This window comes from Bufo gargarizans, chromosome 2 (genome assembly GCF_014858855.1).
Source record: "Bufo gargarizans isolate SCDJY-AF-19 chromosome 2, ASM1485885v1, whole genome shotgun sequence".
Lineage (NCBI taxonomy): Eukaryota > Metazoa > Chordata > Amphibia > Anura > Bufonidae > Bufo > Bufo gargarizans.
The window spans coordinates 70,325,531-70,347,221 of NC_058081.1; the positions used below are offsets into that span (position 1 = coordinate 70,325,531).

Below are 21,691 nucleotides of genomic sequence, written 5' to 3' on the forward strand. Positions count from 1 at the left end.
GACCGCTAAATACATATGGGTCGCAGGGATCTCAACTCTCCCGGAGGTTCAGGGAGTCTCCCGCTATTAGATAGCGGCTCCCTGACACCCGCATGTGAAACAATATCTCCCTGAAAGGTTTATCTCAGTCAGATAGCAGAGCAGAGAGATAAGAGAAGTGACAGGACAGAGCTTAGATTACAGGTTGAATTAACCCTTTATGGTCAAATTGGCTTCTCAAGGAGATATATATGTTAAAGGCATCCCTTCTGTCTCATTCAGTAGCTATATAACTATTGAGAGAGATGCATTTTAAAAAAAATACATTTACACATTTAACCCTCCATTTTAATTATATTATTTACCCCAGTGTTAAATTCACACCCCCTGGATGCTTTAATCATATATATAAATATGATAATTTGGGGCAGGGTAATGAGCCCGGTCCTCCACACCATAGAGCAAAGTGTGCAGATACTTCATATGTTTGGAAAATGTAATAAAAAGTTTGTGGGGGAAAAAAAAAAAACCTCCCTGAAATGAGTTTTTGCAGGTTGGGATGTCTGGGGTCGTGTGCATGAGCCCTTATGGAACATCCCATAGAACCAGTTAGAATCTCCTCACACAGAGTTACGGTATCTACTGGGGGGCTGCGGTTTTATTTGGCACTCATTGCTTATGGACATGTGTAGCGGGTTTTTGGCAGTAAACTGCAAACAATGGGTGTGGTATACACTGGTCTGAGAAAAGGGGAGTACTGCGCACTTTCGCGCCCTGTAGCGCTCCACCGTTTCCCCTGCACACTGCGCCGGAACACCAGCTGTGCAGGGAACTGCAAGGCGTCGTCTACACCTCCGCAGTAGCACAACGCTCACACTCACACACTGACGCGCCTGCGCAGCGAGCCCACTGAGTCTCGCCACAACAGTTCAAACCACGCCCACTGACAACTGCTGCCCAATCAGGAGTTACTGTATAACACTGCCGTCCAATAAGCGACAAGCTGTATTCTGCAGCTTCCACGCTAGCCGAGACCGCGCTGTCGCTGTTGTCCTTATCAATAAAGTTTTACGGAGATAAAAAAAAAAAAAAAAAAACAGAGAGAAGGTGATTGGTTGCTTTTCCCTAGGTCGCAGAACCTTATTGGTTAGTTGGTTTGAACTGAGGCGGTTGGGAAGAAAGTGAGGTCAGCGGCCACTGCGCTCCAAATGGATATAATGGAAGGGAAGAGGAGTCTGACAGCACAAGGTGAGCTCTGTCATAGGTGCAGGTAGACGGGTGTGCCCCTCCTGCTGCACCCGCAGCTCACACAGTCGCCTGCCTTGCATTCTATTCTAGTAATCCCCAATAGAATCCTCAGATCCTCTACTGCAGAGATTAGCAACCTTCGGCACTGCAGCTGCTGTGAGACTACAACTCCCAGCATGCAAACTTTCTTGGCTGTTCTTGTAACTCCCATGAAAGTGAAAGGAGGATTCTGGGAGTTGTAGTTTCAGAACAGCTAGATTGCGGGAGGTTGCTGATCCCTGCTGTAGGGGCTGTCTCCTAGAAATGCTTTGTATATCTATCACTATATGCCTCACAAACCCGTGGCAGACAATGGGCGCCAGTGATTATGCCGGTGTTTATAGACATCCTCACTACAATGGGAGTTGTGGAAATAGCGTAGCACCGGCTCGCTCACCTGTTTCCATACGGCCGGCCATCTGGGTCTGGCGCTTACTCCTGTGTCGCCAAGGAAACTGTGAGATTGGGCAACCCCTTTAATACTCCCGGTAACCCAAAAAATTGTTGTCACCAGAAAAAAAAATACGGATCTCAGGCGTAAACGGCTCAAACGGATAGTAACTGATGCAACAGGATTTTATAATTTTTTATTTTTATTTTTTAAACTCTTCTTCTGATGGATTGGCAGAACGGAAAGCTAAACGGTGATGTGAACTCAGCCTTATCAGGGATGAGTATTTGTAGGAACGCCTGTTCCTGATAATTGCCCTGTGTAAAGGTGTCTGCCAGCGCCCCCCGAATCATCATTTCTGGGCAGCGTAATGAAGGATCTACTGCCCAGGATCAGTCATTCTCTATGGGAATGGACAATCACAGCAGTGATTGCTCATCCCCCATACAGTGGAGGTGATTGCTGACAAGCAAGCAATTATCAGGAACATTTACAAAACTGTAAGTTGTGAGCTGAGGCCTCCATTGATCAGACTTGTTTCCCTGCAGAACATTTTTAACACCCCACAAGATCTTCCGTCCGTCTAGTTGATCCACTTGTCTAGCCATCACAGTGTGCCCCTTGTCAAAGCAGCTCAGATCCTTACACTCGCCAATTTACCTACTTCTCTTTTATGTCAAGAACTGCGTGATCACTTACTTCCTAATATATCCCACCTCTTGACAGGTGTCGTTGCTATGGTGATAATAAAATTATTGACATCACCTTATAAGGCTCCATTCACACATCCGTGATAATGGGTCGGCATCCGTTCCGCAAATTGCGGAACTGGTGTGGACCCATTCATTCTCTAAGGGGACAGAATAGATGCGGAGAGCACACTATGTGCTCTCCGTATCTGCATTTCCAGAGCGCGCCGCTGATCTTCCAGTCAGCAGCTCCCGAAAAAAATAGAGCATTTTCTATAATAGTGCCGGCTATGTGCGGTCCGCAAAATACAGAATCCGTGCATCCGCAAAACACATACGGATGTGTGAATGGACCCTCTTTTTCGATATTGATGACCTATGCATCGGTTGCAATGGTGAACAGGTATACAAAGAAGAGAAGGCCACGGTTGCAACCATCTGATATTTATGATCGGTCATCAGTCTAAAAAAAAAAGTGGGCAAACCCCTTTAAAAGGGTATTCGGCTTGTAACCGGTTCCCTCCTATTCACAGGATAGTGCATAACTATTAGGGCTTATGCACACGACCGTTGGTGTTTTGCGATCTGCAATTTTCGGATCCGCAAAACGTGGATACCATCCATGTTCATTCCGTATTTTGCAGAATAGCCGGCCCCTAATAGACCAGTTCCATCCTTGTCCGTAAAGTGGACAATAATAGGACAAGTTCTATTTTATTTCGCAGAACGGACATACAGAAACAAAATGCACACAGTCGTGTCCGTTTTTATTTTTGTGGGGGTTTTTTGCGGCCTCGTTGAAATGAATTTTTCCGCGTATGGGCCACACAAAAAAAAAATACGGAATGGACACAGATAAAAAATAACTTGGTGTGCGTGAGCCCTAAGATTGATGTGGATCTGACCTCTGGGCCCTGCAGAGAACCAGAACCCCGTACCCCGCGGGACCCCGTGCCTCTCCTGTTCCCAAAATGAATGGAGCCGCAGGTTGAGCATTCGCACTGCCACCCCCATTCATCTTTGTGGGACTGTCTGAGATAGTACAAGTGCTCAGTTCTGGCGGTCCCATAGAGATGAATGGAACGGCAGTGCGCATGCTTAACCTGCGGCTCCATTCATTTCAGGGGGTCCCCGTTCTAATGATCAGTGGGGATCTAAGTGGATCTACTTATATAATTTAGCTGTTAGTATATATTTTGTATATTTGTAGCTGCTAAGAACTGAGTGGCACATTCCAGCACGTCCATTGAGGGGTCCTGCTGTGTCGTGCGCATGCAGCCAGGCTGTCTATAGCAAGAGCTGTTCTTTGCAGCAGTTGTCATTTCTGGCTACTAGGCAGGGCACTCCCATCATTGCCTCTTTGTGCCCTTCGCTCTGTTTTCCAATCTATGTTTTATTTTCAGGGGTTCCCCAGAGGAAGGCAACAACCTGGATTTTAGGATGCATTACTAACCCTTAATTCTGAGAATCAGAGTCGGGGGAGAGGAAACTTAGTTAAATTTAATTTAAGACAGTTTGCATAAAATTCTGAGACGACCTGATGCGATCACATACTACAGCGTGTATGTCATCCGTTCCTTTTCCTTGCAGAAGAGCGTCGCTTGAAGCTTCTTGAATATTTGGAAGCAAAAGGGAAGCTAAAGCCTCAAGACAACTGCAAGTAGGTGCACACTTCTGGGTATTGTCATAAGGCTACTTTCCCACTTGTGGCAGAGTGATCCGGGAAGCAGTTCCATCGCCGGAACTGCTCGCCGGATCCAGCAATCTGCATGCAAAGGGACAGCATTTGTAGACGGATCTGGATGCAGATCCGTCTCACAAATGCATTGCAAGAACGGATCAGTCTGTCTGTTTGTTATACGGACAAACTGATCCGTTTCTTTTCTTTCATTTATTTTTTAACATTTTTAAAGGTATGCGCAGACCGGAAAGGACGGATCCGGCATTGCTGTATTTTTTTTATGCCAGATCCGGCACTAATACAGAATGCATGGGGATATGCCTGATCAGTTCTTTTCCGGCAAAGGGCCCTAGGACGGAACTCAAGGCCGGAAAAGAAAAACTAGTTTGAAAGTACCCTAAGGCCTATTGCACACGACCGTATGGCTTTTTCAGTGTTTTGCGGTCCGTTTTTCATGGATCCGTTGTTCCGTTTTTTGTTTCCGTTGTGTTTCCGTTTCTGTTCCGTTTTTCCGTTCCGTTTTTCCATATGGCATATACAGTATACAGTAATTACATAGATAAAATTGGGCTGGGCATAACATTTTCAATAGATGGTTCAGGAAAAAACGGAACGGAAACGGAAGACATACGGATGCATTTCCGTATGTGTTCCGTTTTTTTTTGCGGATCCATTGACTTGAATGGAGCCACGGACTGTGATTTGCGGGCAATAATAGGACATGTTCTATGTTAAAACGGAACGGAAAAACGGAAACGGAATGCATACGGAGTACATTCCGTTTTTTTTGCGGAACCATTGAAATGAATGGTTCCGTATACGGACCGTATACGGAACGCAAAAAACGGCCAGTAAACGGAAAAAAAAAACGGCCGTGTGCAATAGGCCTAAGGCCTATTGCACACGACCGTATGGCTTTTTCAGTGTTTTGCGGTCCGTTTTTCATGGACCCGTTGTTCCGTTTTTTGTTTCCGTTGTGTTTCCGTTTCTGTTCCGTTTTTCCGTTCCGTTTTTCCGTATGGCATATACAGTATACAGTAATTACATAGATAAAATTGGGCTGGGCATAACATTTTCAATAGATGGTTCAGGAAAAAACGGAACGGAAACGGAAGACATACGGATGCATTTCCGTATGTGTTCCGTTTTTTTTGCGGATCCATTGACTTGAATGGAGCCACGGACTGTGATTTGCGGGCAATAATAGGACATGTTCTATGTTAAAACGGAACGGAAAAACGGAAATACGGAAACGGAATGCATACGGAGTACATTCCGTTTTTTTTGCGGAACCATTGAAATGAATGGTTCCGTATACGGACCGTATACGGAACGCAAAAAACGGCCAGTAAACGGAAAAAAAAAAAACGGCCGTGTGCAATAGGCCTAAAACAGGTTTTCCACTTTATGCACTGTCCGCAGTATGCACGGCCATTCTTCAGAGAGACCACCGATCCCTAGTGAACTGCCAACACTCTTTGTGCCTAAATTCTCCTTCTGTCCTATGACTTTGCACAACCGTGGACACATCAATGGAACACAATTGCCCCAATTGTAAGGCCTCTTTCACCCGTTGCTGAATTACGGACAGCACGTGGAACCATTGGATTTTAATGTGTGTTGGCACATCTATGGTTTTCCCAGTGGGTCAGTGGAAAATCCACGGAGACGTGCGGTACTCTGGTCCGTGATGCAGACCATCCATTGAAGTGTGTGGGTCCGATAAACATTGACAGCATCCAAGTTCTGTCAGTGATTTTTATGGACTATTGGTAGGAGATGCTCTAGATCAGGGGTGCACAACCTTTATTGGTCCGAGAGCCGCATTGTCACATCGCGCTATTTCAAGGGGCTGCAAATAAGAGGACGGCGCTCCCTGGTTATTACCACCTCCTGCCAGTTACAGGCGCCATGCAGTAACCAGTAAGCATTTTCCCTTACTACTGGGGAAAGCGCTTATTGGTTAACACTTTAATAACCAGGCCTGAACAGACCCTTTTTTTTTTTTTTTTGTGATTGAGCGCACGTTCAGACAGTGTTGGGAATACCAAAATAATTTTTGCAACAATTTTTCACTTGACACATAGGGCCTTATAATTTGATTTTTAGTTTTATTTGGGGGAAACTGTACAAAACATTTTTAAAGTATTTTTTTTTTTCAAACTATAGCTCCTCATTCTTTTAAATATGCAAACTACCACCAAAATAAATTATTATAATTAGTTCCCTATTTTGTGTCAGTTGTTTTGTTTATAATACGTATAGTTTTTACGTGAATGGGGCGATAATGGCAACGGTTTTGGTTGGTGTGGGTGTTTTTTCTTTTATGTATTTTATTATTTTTTATCTTTTTTAACTTAATTTTTAGTATATTTCTGCTACAAATAATATTCCCCGAGAGGTCATAAAAAGACCAGTGGGGGGACACTGACACTTTTTGTTAATTTTTCACTTTATCCTTTTTTTTTTTTTTTTACTTTATTTATTTTATTGTATTTTTTTTTAAATAATTGGTATAATATGTCATAAAAAGACTGAGGGACAATGAACACTCTGTTTTGCACTTTTTCTTTTTTTTCTCTTCTATTATTTTTTTCAATATATTTTTGCCACACAATGTGTCCCCCAAGGGATCCTAAAAAGACTGTAAGGGTACAGTGAACACTGCAATTTTTTCTTTTATTTGTATTTTATTTTAGTATTTTTTATTTTATTTTTTTTATAATTTTCTATTTTTTTGCCACATCATATTTTTTTTTTGTGTTTTTATTATATTTTTTCCAAATTTTTTTTTATATATTTTTTTCCACATAATTTGTCCCCAAGAGGTCACCTTTGGGGACACAGACTTTTTTTGCAATATTTTCACTGTAACTGGGGCATCTAAAGTAGCCCAAGCTACAGGGGAAACCAGCCTGCTGTGGGGGCATTGTACACAGGCAGAGCTGTCAGGCTGGGTTCACACCTGAGCATTTTACAGCGCGTTCCTACGCGCTGTAAAGCGCTCAACAGGCAAAAAACAATGATTCCCTATGGGCATGGTTCTCACCTGAGCATTTTACAGCGCGCACGAACGCGCCAAAAAGTACAGGAGCTTCTTTGGGGCGTATTGTCGCGCGTACGCCTCTGTTGTCAATAGCAAGAACGCGTGTTTCCAAATACAAAAACGCCCCAAAATACGCCCGATAAAAACGCCTGTAAAAAGCGCTTATCAGATACGCTCAGGTGTGAACCCAGCCTGAGGGTCTCCCGATCCTGCAGCTCTGCGCCCCCAAGCTGGGTCCACCCTGCACAGCATGCCGCTCATATATCTGAGGGGAAGGCACTGCTTCTGCCTTCTCCTCGGCTCCCCCGCTGTCACTGACAGCTGGGAACAGACCCGCTCCTGCTACAGTGCGGGAGCAGGAGCGGTAATGCTCCATCGTGTGGCGCTGTGGGCAGAAACACAGCTGATTGCTCGATCAGCTGTGTTTCTGTCCATGTGCCCTGCAGATTGTGCACCCCTGCTCTAGAAAATAATTATCAGCTGAGCAGTGTCCATGGAATATGGATGACACACGGACCAAACGCGGATCCTTCACGGATGAACCATTGACCATCTTGTCATGGATGTCATCATGGACGTGTGAAAGAGGCCTAAGTCAGTGGAGTCTATGGCTAGCTGCAACATCCCCTTTAAGAGCAAGTCCTACCTTAAAATAAGTATAAAGTAGTAAGGCTATACTGAAGCACTGCAAAAAGTTGGGGGTGATGAGTGGTCTCTATAGTCTTACTTGTAAGTGTTCATTTTCTTGTGTTTGTGCAGGCCATATCTTAAAGATTGCACCAATCTACAGAATAAAAGACCACAAGCGTCTTCTAAACAGGTCTGTGAGAAATGACCCTCTATTTCTATACGTTGTACTGTTTATTTATATAGCAGCTTTTTTTTTTCTGACACTAATGCCCACACGGCACACAATACTGGAGAAGAACGCCTTCAGTGTAAAGCTGGCCATACGCATAATGTGTGTGCGGAGCTCCCGACTCTCCTCTCACACATGATGAAATTAATATTATCTCCCTCGTGGCAGTGTCTGGCAGTGGCGTTCTCCACTCTCCCCATAGAATACACTTAACACGTGCGGCCGAGCAGAATGTGTATGTGGAAGTTGGGAGAGAGAGCTGGTGGCCGAACGCTCGTTTAACAGATTGGCTATTGAATGTGTATGGGTGGCTTAGCGAGGACCTCTCCTGTTTTAATAGCTCCATGCATTCCCCATGTAATAACAAGCCTGGAGCATCTACTCTTATGTCTCTATGTTGTGCTATTCCTTTATTATTCCTACTAGAAGTTATGAATGAATTACTAGCAGTCTGCAGTAAGGGTACAGAGGGGTGGTAACCAGTTGGTGGTATATGTATGCATATACTTCTTATTCTGCCTTACAGAGAACCTGTCACACTGACATGAAGTCTGATGTGATGGAGCCGAGTCCTATCAGTGATTGGCTGTTATCTCTGTATACACAGGATAGGCTCTCATTCACTGAATGGGACCACCCGCTGGACTCCTAAGCTCAGAAAGGCAGAGATTTCAATGAAAAAGTGACAAGTTTATACTGATACTTTTCCCACAAAATTAATATTAATTAAGACTGGCGTTTTAGACGCCAGTCTTATTAAGGCCCGGCACTGGCAGTGGATCTGCCAATGTAGAGGCGCCGATGGTTCCACTGTCGCTTCCTAGCTGTCTTACATGTAAACCATTTTCGACACCTAAACCCCTTCCCCGTCCATGGAAATAACAGAAGTGCCGGCACATAACTGAAACTAACAGCACCAGACGGACCCGGTTGTCTATATGTGGTCTGATGGGTCTTTGTTTTCGGATATTTTTGATGGAATCTGTAACGGAGCCCCCGAGCAGACCCTCTGAAGCTGAGGTACGCTCAGCCTTGCATTTCTCGTGTAATAATTGTATTTCGGTGTATTGTTATAGATCTGTGAGACAAAGAAATATGCTTCAAATAAAGCTTCACACTTTGCTTTCGAATCGAAAAAGAGCAAAACCTCAAATGCCGGACCACTTCTACATAAATCAAGCTCCGGAAAGATACCTGCGCAGCAGACTGTCCCATCCAACAAACCGGGGGATAAAATGTCATCCCGAAACCCTCTGCCACCTAAAAGAGCGAGACCAGAACAGAGCGGAGGAAGGACATTACAAGCCTCTCTTGTACCCAAGTCCAATGCTAGAAAGCAGGGAAGAAGTGAAGAGTCGGACGTCACATTAACTGTTATTTTGACAAAAAAACAACCTAGAGATAAACCTGAAATCTGTGTGATGGGCAAGACATCTACTATGAGAGGCCAGCCGGGGCCGCAGCCTAAGAAGAGAGAGCAGAGCCTATCTCAGTCTAAGCAAATGCCTGCAACTAAAGCCACGACACAGGCCACGAAGGCAAAAATCCTCCATGAGTCTCAGCCTCCATCCGTGGCCGGCAGTGGACACATCCGCATAGTTTCTAGATTAAGCCTGCCTGGAGCGAAAAGTAAGAGTGCAAGCGAAAGAAGTTTCCTGATTAAGTCTTCAAGGAACGATGGTGTGAGACAGCCACTGAACGTGCCCAAGGATCGGTTGGAGGGTAATTCTAAAAAACAGACCTGTTCTACCAAACATCTCACAGCTGCACAGGTGACTTCCTCCACCACCACGGTCCATAGGAAGATCAGCACCAAACCTGTCTCTGCGCCAAAGATAGGACCACACCGTTTGGATTGCTCCTCCAAGACAGTGTCCAATCGTCAGAGTACCCACTTGCTGAATAAACAGGTAGCTCCTCGAAAAACCGCAGGACCGACTGGATGCAAAAAAGCAGTAGATGGATCCAAGCATGAGTACAATAGAAAGACTGTGCAACAACGTGCAACTAAGGAGGCCACCACAAAGCCTTCCCTCCTGACAACCACTGACTCCACCATACGACCACAGACTCCCAGGATGACTGCAGATGACCGCAAGTATGTGAAAGCGCTCATATTGTTCTAACATGTAGTAGGGATCGACTGATATTGATTTTTTTTTTAGCCAATACCGATCTGTGAACTTTCAGGCCGAAAGCTGATAATTTATACCGATATTTTATATCTCATAATATATATATTATATTAGTTGGTAGTCACTGAGGTGGTGGAAATTGGCATTTGTCACTAGTATATTATAAATTAAATTTATAAAGCCGTTAGTTGGTAGTCAATTTATCATTTACATTTATAATGTACTAGTGCCAAATGCCAATTTCCACACCATCCCCCTCCTCACTGACTTTATTAACCCCTATCAGACCTCAGATCAGCCTTTTATTAACCCCTATCAGACCTCATATCAGCCCTTTAATAACCCCTATCAGACCTCAGATCAGCCTTTTATTAACCCCTATCAGACCTCATATCAGCCCTTTAATAACCCCTATCAGACCTCAGATCAGCCCTTTATTAACCCCTATTAGTCCTGCTCTCCTGCTGACGGCTCCTCTTCATCTCCGGCGTCTCACAGGTATTGGCCTGTGTGCACTGACATTGGCACCCCACAATCTTATTCGTGGGGTTCCGATAAGAGACAAGAGGTAGTCCGCTCCCTCCGTAACTGATTACATTCCGCAGGTGTTGTAGTCCGTAGCATTTAAGAGGTTAAATGGCCCGAATCAGTGCTTCTACTGGTCCGGGTCGTGAGAGTAGAAGCGCAGCTTTCATGTGAGAGCGCTTATGCCTGTATTTCACAGGCCGATTGATCAAGCAATTGTCAGGAAGGAAGCGTTCCCTCCTGGCAATCACCTGCTCGCTAGAGGAGGAGACCGCTGCTATTACATGCACCGATCTCCTCCGCAGCATGGGGAGGAGCGATCACTATGCCTTTGCTCATCCCCATGCTGTCTAGTGGTTTGCCAGCAGCAGATCGTAATTAGACAGCACAATCTGCTGCCGGCAAACAGTGATTTGTTTTTTTAGGTGTGCATAAAAATCACGGCAGTATTAGGCCTAGTTCACACTTCAGTGTTTAGTTAGTGATTTTCGGCTAAAACAAGGTGCGGCTCCAAAACACAGAACGAGTGCAGATCTTTCCATTCTACCTTATCAATGGAGGCTTCATTCCTGGTTTGGGTTTAAAAATCACTGATGGAAATCGCTGAAGTGTGGACAAGGCCTTACACTGCAGGATGGTTGCTAATGAGCGTTAGTATGAACACTCGCTAGCGATCATCTGCCGAAAAATCGGCAGGTGTAATACAGCATTTAGACTGTGCTACCATAAAAAGGCGGCGGCCCAGCCTAGGGCCCTTTAGTGACCGTTGTAAAAAGGCGTATTGGTGGTCACTAAGGGGCTAAAAGAGTTGTCACTTCAGCAAGTGCCATTTATCCTGTAGGGAAAGTTAATACAAGGCACTTACTAATGTATTGTGATTGTCCATATTGCTTCCTTTGCTGGCTGGATTCGTTTTTCCATCACATTATACACTGCTCGTTTTCATAGGTTACAACCACCCTGCAATCCAGCTGTGGTGGCCGTGCTTGCACACTATAGGAAAAAAAGCTACTATGCGCACTCCCAGGGTATTTTTTTCCCTACAGTGTGCAAGCACGGCCACCACGGCTGGATTTACGGGTGGTCATAACCTCTGAATACGAGCAGCGTATAATGTGATGGAAAAATAAATCCAGCCAGCAAAGAAGGCAATATGGACAATCACAATACATTAGTAAGTGCCTTGTATTAACCTTCTCTACATAATAAATGGTATTTGCTGAAGTGAAACAACCCTTTTAGGGTCCATTCACAGGTCCGTAACGTGTTTTACGGATCCACAGGACACGGCAATGTGTGTTCCGCATTTTGCGGACCGCATATCGCCGGCACAAATAGAATATGCCTATTCTATTTTCTTCGGGAACGGAAATGCGGACCCAGAAGTACGGGTCCGCATTTCTGGAGCCGGGCCGCGGATTGTGCGGCCCTATAGAAATGAATGGGTCCGCAATTTCGTTCCACAAAATGCGGAACCAAATTGCAGACGTGTGAATGGGGCCTTAGTTGAATTTCCATCCTTACCTGACATAAAGAGGGGCAGGTCTTCCATGTACACATGTGAGCATTGATGCTGATGAGGATTTGACATAGGGGTCGAGGCCACACAATATGCCGCCAAAACCCTGCCCACGGTGACCAATGGCCACATGATTTTACTGCAAAATCCTGCATACATCGGCTGCTGTGGGTGCCCCTTGCAGTCAGCTGCAGTCAACCAAATGCTGACAAATTGGACGGTTGAGGTCTCACAGGGCCATACCTTGTCACTTTGTGTTGTCATTGTGACAACGAGATGGTGAGAGAGTGAAGAGATACGGCCAAGCGGATGTTAGGTGGGATCCTTATGTAAGTACGCAGCATTCAAGCCTTCCATTACATATACACCAAGAAAGGCTCCCTTTCTATACGTCAAATATATCCATAGGGCTCCATTGACCCGATGTAGTGTCCACTTGGCCTCCCGGATATTCCCCAGATAATTTGGGGGCGATTTATCCTCTGTAAGTACGGGTGCATTGTCACGGTTTTCTTTTCCGCTTATAAGGAAGAAGCTAGAAGAGTGGCTGAGCTCTAAAAGGAAGACTTACAAGAGGCCGCCCATGATCCTGCCACCAAAGAGGCCACCCACTGCGAAAAAACAAAACCCTTGTAACCGCTCTTTGTGGGAGGGCATCGAGGACGAGGAGGAGCTGCTGTCCCTGTCCAACAAAATCCGCCAGACACTGAGCGAGTGCCTACAACTCATCGAGAAGGTAAAGGCTCTCCGCCATGACAAATGGTTCCTCGACATAAAATAAAAATAAAAAAATCTTCTGAGTTATGCTCCGTGCAGGGCCTGGCACTGTAGCGATGTAGCCACAGTAGTGACGGATGTCTGCTCTTCCATGTCAGCCTTTTCTGTCATTTAATACTTGTACAGTATTTTCTGCAGGTTTGTACAGGAGGCGCTGTGAAGATAACCTCGATTTACTGACGTTTGCTTGTCTCTTAGGGAATTTCGGGAGAGGATATTCATGCCACGTTGGACAACATCCCCGAGGCAAAGAAGTTTGCAAAGTACTGGGTGTGTAAGGCGAGGCTGTTAGAAAGGGATGGCGTCTGTGACGTTATTGACATGTACAAACAAGGGGTCCAGTTTGGAGCTACGGTAAGTTTTGGCTGTTTTATAAGAAGTTACAAATCTTAGAATGCATTAATAAAGGGGTTCTGCACTTTGTTTAAACTGATAATCTGTCCTCTGGATTAGGGCTGCACGATATTGGAATTTTGTGCGATTGCGATTAGGGCCCTAAAAATTGCGATAACTGTATGCGATGCAATATTTTAAGGGAATTGTGCTAGAGGTCTATTTTCTTGGATTTTCAAGGCAAAAGCACACAAATTACTGATAATGCTGAAATGTAGTTATGCTTAAAGGGGTTTTGCACTTTCATTTAACTGATGATCTATCCTCTGGATAGATCATCAGCTTCTGATCGGCGGGGGTCCGACACCCGGGACCCCCGCCGATCAGCTGTTTGAGAAGGCAGCGGCGCTCCAGCAGCGCCACGGCCTTCTCACTGTTTACCGCCGGGCCGCCCGCCCACTGACGTTACGACTTGTATCAACTAGCGTGGGCGCGGCTAAGCTCTGTGTAAAAAATGCCCTGCAAAATCCAAAAGGTGCACTTTGGAATATGTGCCCCTTTGCCCACCTTGGCAGCAAAAACGTGTGACACATCTGGTATCGCCGTACTCAGGAGAAGTTGGGCAATGTGTTTTGGGGTGTAATTTTACATATACCCATGCTGGGTGAGAGAAATATCTTGGTCAAATGCCAACTTTGTATAAAAAAATGGGAAAAGTTGTCTTTTGCCAAGATATTTCTCTCACCCAGCATGGGTATATGTAAAATGACACCCCAAAACACATTCCCCAACTTCTCCTGAGTACGGCGATACCAGATGTGTGACACTTTTTTGATGCCAAGGTGGGCAAAGGGGCACATATTCCAAAGTGCACCTTTCGGATTTCACCGGTCATTTTTTACACATTTTGATTGCAAAGTGCTTCTCACACATTTGGGCCCCTAAATTGCCAGGGCAGTATAACTACCCCACAAGTGAACCCATTTTGGAAAGACACCCCAAGGTATTCCGTGAGGGGCATGGCGAGTTCCTAGAATTTTTTTATTTTTTGTCGCAAGTTAGTGGAATATCAGACTTTGTAAGGAAAAAAAGAGGAAAAAAAAAAAAATCATCATTTTCCGCTAACTTGTGACAAAAAATAAAAAATTCTAGGAACTCGCCATGCCCCTCACGGAATACCTTGGGGTGTCTTTCCAAAATGGGGTCACTTGTGGCGTAGTTATACTGCCCTGGCAATTTAGGGGCCCAAATGTGTGAGAAGTACCTTGCAATCAAAATCTGTAAAAAATGGCCTGCAAAATCTGAAAGGTGCACTTTGGAATATGTGCCCCTTTGCCCACCTTGGCAGCAAAAACGTGTGACACATCTGGTATCGCCGTACTCAGGAGAAGTTGGGCAATGTGTTTTGGGGTGTAATTTTACATATACCCATGCTGGGTGAGAGAAATATCTTGGTCAAATGCCAACTTTGTATAAAAAAATGGGAAAAGTTGTCTTTTGCCAAGATATTTCTCTCACCCAGCATGGGTATATGTAAAATGACACCCCAAAACACATTCCCCAACTTCTCCTGAGTACGGCGATACCAGATGTGTGACACTTTTTTGCTGCCAAGGTGGGCAAAGGGGCACATATTCCAAAGTGCACCTTTCGGATTTCACCGGTCATTTTTTACACATTTTGATTGCAAAGTGCTTCTCACACATTTGGGCCCCTAAATTGCCAGGGCAGTATAACTACCCCACAAGTGACCCCATTTTGGAAAGAAGACACCCCAAGGTATTCTGTGAGGGGCATGGTGAGTTCCTAGAATTTTTTATTTTTTGTCGCAAGTTAGTGGAATATGAGACTTTGTAAGAAAAAATAAAAAAAATAAAATCATCATTTTCCGCTAACTTGTGACAAAAAATAAAAAGTTCTATGAACTCACTATGCCCATCAGCGAATACCTTAGGGTGTCTACTTTCCGAAATGGGGTCATTTGTGGGGTTTTTCTACTGTTTGGGCATTGTAGAACCTCAGGAAACATGACAGGTGCTCAGAAAGTCAGAGCTGTTTCAAAAAGCGGAAATTCACATTTTTGTACCATAGTTTGTAAATGCTATAACTTTTACCCAAACCATTTTTTTTTTGCCCAAACATTTTTTTTTTATCAAAGACTTGTAGAACAATAAATTTGGCGAAAAATTTATATATGGATGTCGTTTTTTTTGCAAAATTTTACAGCTGAAAGAGAAAAATGTCATTTTTTTGCAAAAAAATCGTTACATTTTGATTAATAACAAAAAAAGTAAAAATGTCAGCAGCAATAAAATACCACCAAATAAAAGCTCCATTAGTGAGAAGAAAAGGAGGTAAAATTCATTTGGGTGGTAAGTTGCATGACCGAGCGATAAACGGTGAAAGGAGTGTAGTGCCGAAGTGTAAAAAGTGCTCTGGTCATGAAGGGGGTTTCACCTAGCGGGGCTGAAGTGGTTAATGGTGCCATTTTTCGGTATAAATAACATCTTTATTCTACAGGTTAGTATGATTACAGTGATACCAAATACATAGTTTTTTTTTTTAAGTTTTACAACTTTTTTGCAGTAGACCCCTTTTTTTTTTTTTTTATTTATTTATTTTATTAAAGAAAAAAATGTTTTTGCATTACCACTTTCCGAGACCATAACTTTTTTTTATTTTTCATTATATGGAGTTGTGTGAGGGCTTGATTTTTGGGAGACGACTTGTATTTTTCATTGGTATCATTTCTGAGTAAATGGCACTTTTTGATCGCTTGTTATTACATTTTTTCAGTGGCAATTTAAGAATAAATTAGCAATTATTTATATATATATATATATATTATATATATCTATATAAAATTTATATTTTTTATTTTATTTGTAGGGGATAATTTACATGATAGTTATGTAGTCCGGGTTGTTACGGATGTGGCAATACCAAACATATGGGGAATTTTTATTTATTTTTTTAATTGAAAACTGTATTTTCAATGGAAAAAAAAGCGTGATTTTTTTTTATATGAATAAATTAGGTTTTTACCACAAGGGGACTATAAGAGACAGCTTTTTGATTGCTTTCAAAATGGAATGCACTATCTCTATAGTGCATTGCATTTTAATAGCAATGCTATTCTGACATTGCCCAGCAGGCTGCACCAGAGAGGCGCAGCCTGCTGGAAATTACTCAAGGCTGGTCTGGGGCCTACATCAGACCCCAGGCAGCCTTCACACACATCGGCACCCCGCGATCGTATTTGCGGGGTGCCGATGGGAGACAGAGGGAGTCCCATCCCTCTGTCAGCACTTTGCATGCGGCGGGTGGCATTGCCCACTGCATGTAAAGTGTTAAACAGCCCAGATTGGCACTCCTGCCGGCCTGGGCTGTTAGAGCAGGGCCGCGGCTCTCATGTGAGAGCTGAGTCCCTGCTGCACGGGGGACCACCTTCATTTGTTTTCCACATTGCCGGATATCGCGGAGGGTGTCTGTGCAAAACAACGGCAGAAGTCTTTGGATCCAAACCAAATTTCGCAGACAAAATACTCTGAGCCGTATGGCCAGACTTAGGGCTGTGTTTCACCATCCAATGTTCAGGCAGTGCAAGCGGCGGTGGATGGCGTTCGTTTGCACCCACCATGGTTACACAGCCTGATGGAAACTGAATGAAGCCAATCCTCCTTCATCCGCTTCTTTTCAGTATCGGCAGCACATCCCTGAGTACACAGGGAGACGAATGATGAAAGATGCGCAGCAGCCGACAAACAAGCATTCGCTCACTGATCGGCGGCTCCATTATCCTGGCCAGTTATCAGGAACATTCCTATGAATGCTTCTTTCTGATAATTGGCCTAGTAGGGCTCCTATAGTTTCTTATGGACCTATTTGTCCTCCGCTGTGATTTTAGACGAGCAGCAGTTCTTCTTGTATTAACCCACTGTCTATTTTACAGCCAATAGACGAGCTGAGGGAGGTTGTGTTTGACATCATGAAGAGCAAAAGCAAGAAGACGAAAGGTGATTCTTATTCTGATTGACGTCCTGCAGTGTGAGAGGGGGAAACCTCGACATGATACTCATGGGTTGGATTGTCTTTCTTAGTGGTCACGTTTGGTCCTCTGCTAGCTGAGGAGGTGATGGAGAATGAGAACCACAGGGACATCCCATTAACTCCATTTACTAACCGTACAGAAGAGGTGAAGACACCTTGTACCGGGGCAAGCATATATGACCATGGCTCTGCTGTGAAGCTCCAGATTACGTCTTTTTCCAGGTAAGAGCCATTCATCAAACTGTTAACCTCACAAGGGGAGGTGGACGGTTCCTTCCAAATGTTTGAAGCCCACTGTATCAATCAAATATTGCAAAACTCAGCCAACGATACAACAGAGTTCAAGAGAAGTGACAAGTGTGGGAACTGGTGGTACTCCTATGTGATCGGCAGTATCGCACATGAGAGCCATACATATCCATGGACGGTATATTGTCCCTTCATTAACTGCTGCTATGGATGACTGTATTCCCGAAAAACATGGAAACCTATGAGAAGGTTATGTTATGTAAAGGTACAACACGACCTGAGGTTTCAGAACAAAGCTGTCCGTTATATCTAGCTATCTGCATCATGGACGGGACGATTTAAAAACACATTTTATAGTATACCATAATGCAACACTGACTATGCAACACTGACTCATCCAAGAAACGTCTAGGTCAGGGATCGGCAGCTCTCCAGCACCCCAGCTGCTGTGAAACTACAACTCCCAGAATGCAAACATGCTCGGCTGTTTTTGTAACTCCCACAGAAGTGAATGAAGCATTCTGGGAGTTGTAGTTTCTTAACAACTGGAGTGCCGGAGGTTGCTGATCCCTGGTCTAGGTGAACAGTGGCAGGCGTGACTACAAGTAATGTCATCCTCCCACCGGAGGCCTCGGAATTCAAGTGGTATAGGCTCAGCTTCCTTTTCTTTTTGAAAAGAGAGCTCATTTACATATATTTTCTCCGGCCAAAAAACGTTCCGGTCCGGAACTGAAGACATCCTGATGCATCCTGAACGGATTTCTCTCCATTCAGAATGCATGGGGATAATCCTGATCAGGATTCTTCCGGCATAGAGCCCCGACGACGGAACTCTATGCCGGAAGACAAGAACGCAGGTGTGAAAGAGCCCTTAAGATGGCAGCCCGCATGTGTTCGCTGGCGAACACTGCGAACTGACCATCACTGCCCTGCACCCCTGATGACCATCGGTTCGGGTGTAGTGCTGTTGCCTGAAGTCCGTTTTTGGTACTACACAGGACTGTTAACCTTGTCATGGAAAGTGCTGTGGATAAGCTATAACTTGGTAAAGCCTGGACAACCCATTTAAAACAATAACTTTTTTCATCTTCACATACACCCTGATGCATGCCCCATGAAATGCTTCCTTCATGCTCCACTATGCTAGAGAGAAATTAAATGGTTTGTCCACTTTTTACTATTGATGACTTATCCTCAGGATCAGTCATCAATATCAAATCGGCGAGGGTCCGACTCCCAGTACCCCCGCCGATCAGCTGTTTGAAGAGAACTCGGTGCTCATAGAAGCGCTTCCTTCACCGCAGTAGTGGTGAGCAGTTGTAATTACACGTTTGGCATTCACATTCACTTCTTTAGGACGGCTGTGTCTGTTCAAGTGAATACTGTAGAGCTGTCCCATAGAAGTGAATGGGGGTGCCATACTTGTAATTACACTGCTCACCACTGCAATTGCTGCAGAGAAGGTTGCGCTCGTGCGCTCTCTTCAAACAGCTGATCGGCAGGGGTGCCGAGAGTCGGACCCCCACAGATCTGATATTGATGACCTATCCCCGTGATAGCTAACCTCTAGTATACAACTCCCTAGATACACATGCTTGGCTGTTCTCAGAAATGAAATAAATGAGCATGCTGGGAGTCGTAGTTTCGTCACAGCTGGAGTGCCGGAGGTTAGCTATCACTGACCTATCCTGAGAATAGGTCATCAATAGTAAAAAGCAGTCAACCCCTTTTAATATAAACGTATCCTGTCCAATCAGTTTTGATGTACTCGCTGTAGGTTGTGTCAGGCATTGGAGCCTTGCAATACAGGATGCACAAGTATCATTGGTAAGAACAAGGGGCGCGGTTCGCGTCGCATGTACTTACTGCTGATGTCTGGCCACATCTCACTGTCCTAAGGCATAACGGGACAGCGGTCACATGACAAACCAGGAAGTAGGATTTAAGCATGGGGGGATAAGAGAAAACTGAAAATTAGGTAAATTTGAAAAATATATATATATATATCATATATCCAATAAGTAATGGGAGCAAGAGTAATAATACCACATCTGTAATACCCAGACACACCTTGCACTGTTACAGTGCCCACTGTATAGTTATATACACCGCATGTCACAAGGCCTATTCTGGGAGCTGACGCTTACAGACAGAATCGGGTAGTAGAACAGTCAGTGCTTTGGTGCCCCTCACCTCCATGTTCAGGCTGGCACTGGTACGACAATGTGCAGTGTCTGTGGTCATTATGTTGGTTGTTGCTGTAGATATGGCACCTGCTAGCCAAGTCATCAATTAAGAATGTATTAACTATCTGGGGCAGGGGTCCGCAACCTTCGGCACTCCAGCCGCTGTGAAACTACAACTCCCAGCACTTGCACCATTGCTCTTGTAACTCCCATGTGAATGAAGCATTCTGAGAGTTAGTGTCAGAGCAGCTGGAGTGCCCGAGGCTGCCGATCCCTAATCTAGGGTGTCCAACTTTGAAGATTTATGTCTAGAATTTTATGTGTACGTTATATTTTTCCAACTCGTATAATTTCAGTAAAAAGAAGAATCCCGGGAGTGGCCAAGAATGGAAGCGACTCACCCCAGTGAGGAGATCAGTCCGGATCCATCACTCGGCATCTCAGTACCCAGAGGTGGTACAGGAACAAGACACTGTGGTGTCCTCTTTGGAGGAGCTCCTGGACAAGGCTGATACAGATGCCTACTTATACATGAAGAATGAGGCACTGCCGGAGGAGGCAGAGCACAAGGTCATTGGCTTGATGAAGGCAGAGGATCAACAGGACCCCACAGAGGATCAACAGGAAGGACCAGTGTGAAAACAGCAGTGCCCGGTCATGTCAGCCATGTGCATGTCTGTGTTATTCGGGCCGTCTGTTCCCAGGACCTCTGGTGGCTTCCATTAAACAGGAGAACATTAGCGAGAGGCTAGTGCCATCTGCTGGCGATCAGGATCCTGTGCATAATGATACTATACATGAAATACCTACAGTACCTTGTAACACGCGTTTATATTTCATGTAGCAGATACTGCTATACCGCTGTCTGTATGAAAGACACATTGCTTTATTCTTTTTTTTGTAAAATATTGCCTTACTTTGCACATTGCAAATTTGTATATAGGATGTGGAATGCAATCATAAGAAAGTATTAGGCCTCTTTCACAGGACCATTTTTTTTTTTTTTTTTTTTCGTTTGCAAGCCGTTTTTTGCGTTCCGTATACGAAACCATTCATTTCAATGGTTTCACAAAAAGAACGGAATGTACTCCGTATGCATTCCATTTCCGTATTTCCATTCCGTTGAAAGATAGAACATGTCCTATTATTGCCCGCAAATCACGGTCCGTGGCTCCATTCAAGTCAACGGGTCTGAAAAAAAAAACGGAACACATATGGAAATGCCCAGCCCAATTTTTTATATGTAATTACTGTATACGCCTAACTGAAACGGAACAACGGATCTGTGAAAAACGGACCGCAAAATACTGAAAAAGCCATATGGTCGTGTGAAAGAGGCCTTAGGAAGGGTTTTCAATCCAGTATTATAAAATAGCCACTTGTAAGATAAATTGCCACAATTTATTTTGCAATGTATGTGAATATCAAATGCAAATTGTATTATTTTTTTTATTAAATTGTTGTGGAAGTTTACAGTGCATTCGGAAAGTCTTCAGACTCTTTCACTTTTTTGAATTTTAGAAGTGCTTAATTATTTATTTAAAAAGTGAAAACTAAAATTTGCCATGGACCTTTAGCTCTGGGGCCCCCTGTTTCTCTTGATCATCTTTGAGATGTTTCTACACCTTGATTGGTAAATTTAGGTCAATGAACAGGATTTGGAAAGACAGTCTTGTCTGCATAATGTCTAACAACCGACAATCCATATCCGAGCAAAAACCAAGCCATGAGGAGGAAAGATCTGCCTGTAGAGCTCAGAGACAGGATGGCATGAAGGAACGGATCTGAGAAGGGGATAAAGTTTCCAAGAGCACAGTAGCCTCCATAATACTTACGTTTGGAACAAGCAGGACTCTCCCTAGAATTGGCCACCCCTACAAACTAAGTAAAGCCTCATTCACACGTCCGTGCTTAAATCCGTGAAAAGATGGTCAATGATGCCTCCAAGAAGATGTCCGTGAAGGATCTGTGTTTGGTCAGTGTGT

General features: G+C 44.2%; 1 protein-coding gene across 1 annotated transcript; it reads left to right on the forward strand.

Annotated features, from left to right (window-relative positions):
• The first annotated feature begins 1,158 nt into the window (after positions 1-1,158).
• CKAP2L (cytoskeleton associated protein 2 like) lies at positions 1,159-20,727 on the forward strand. Its single transcript, XM_044283044.1, has 9 exons — positions 1,159-1,227; positions 3,937-4,006; positions 7,833-7,893; positions 9,009-10,030; positions 12,640-12,847; positions 13,087-13,242; positions 17,174-17,237; positions 17,322-17,493; positions 20,063-20,727. Exons 1-9 carry the CDS (start codon positions 1,188-1,190, stop codon positions 20,343-20,345), a joined length of 2,076 nt encoding a protein of 691 aa, XP_044138979.1. The 5' UTR covers positions 1,159-1,187; the 3' UTR covers positions 20,346-20,727.
• The last annotated feature ends 964 nt before the right edge of the window (positions 20,728-21,691 follow it).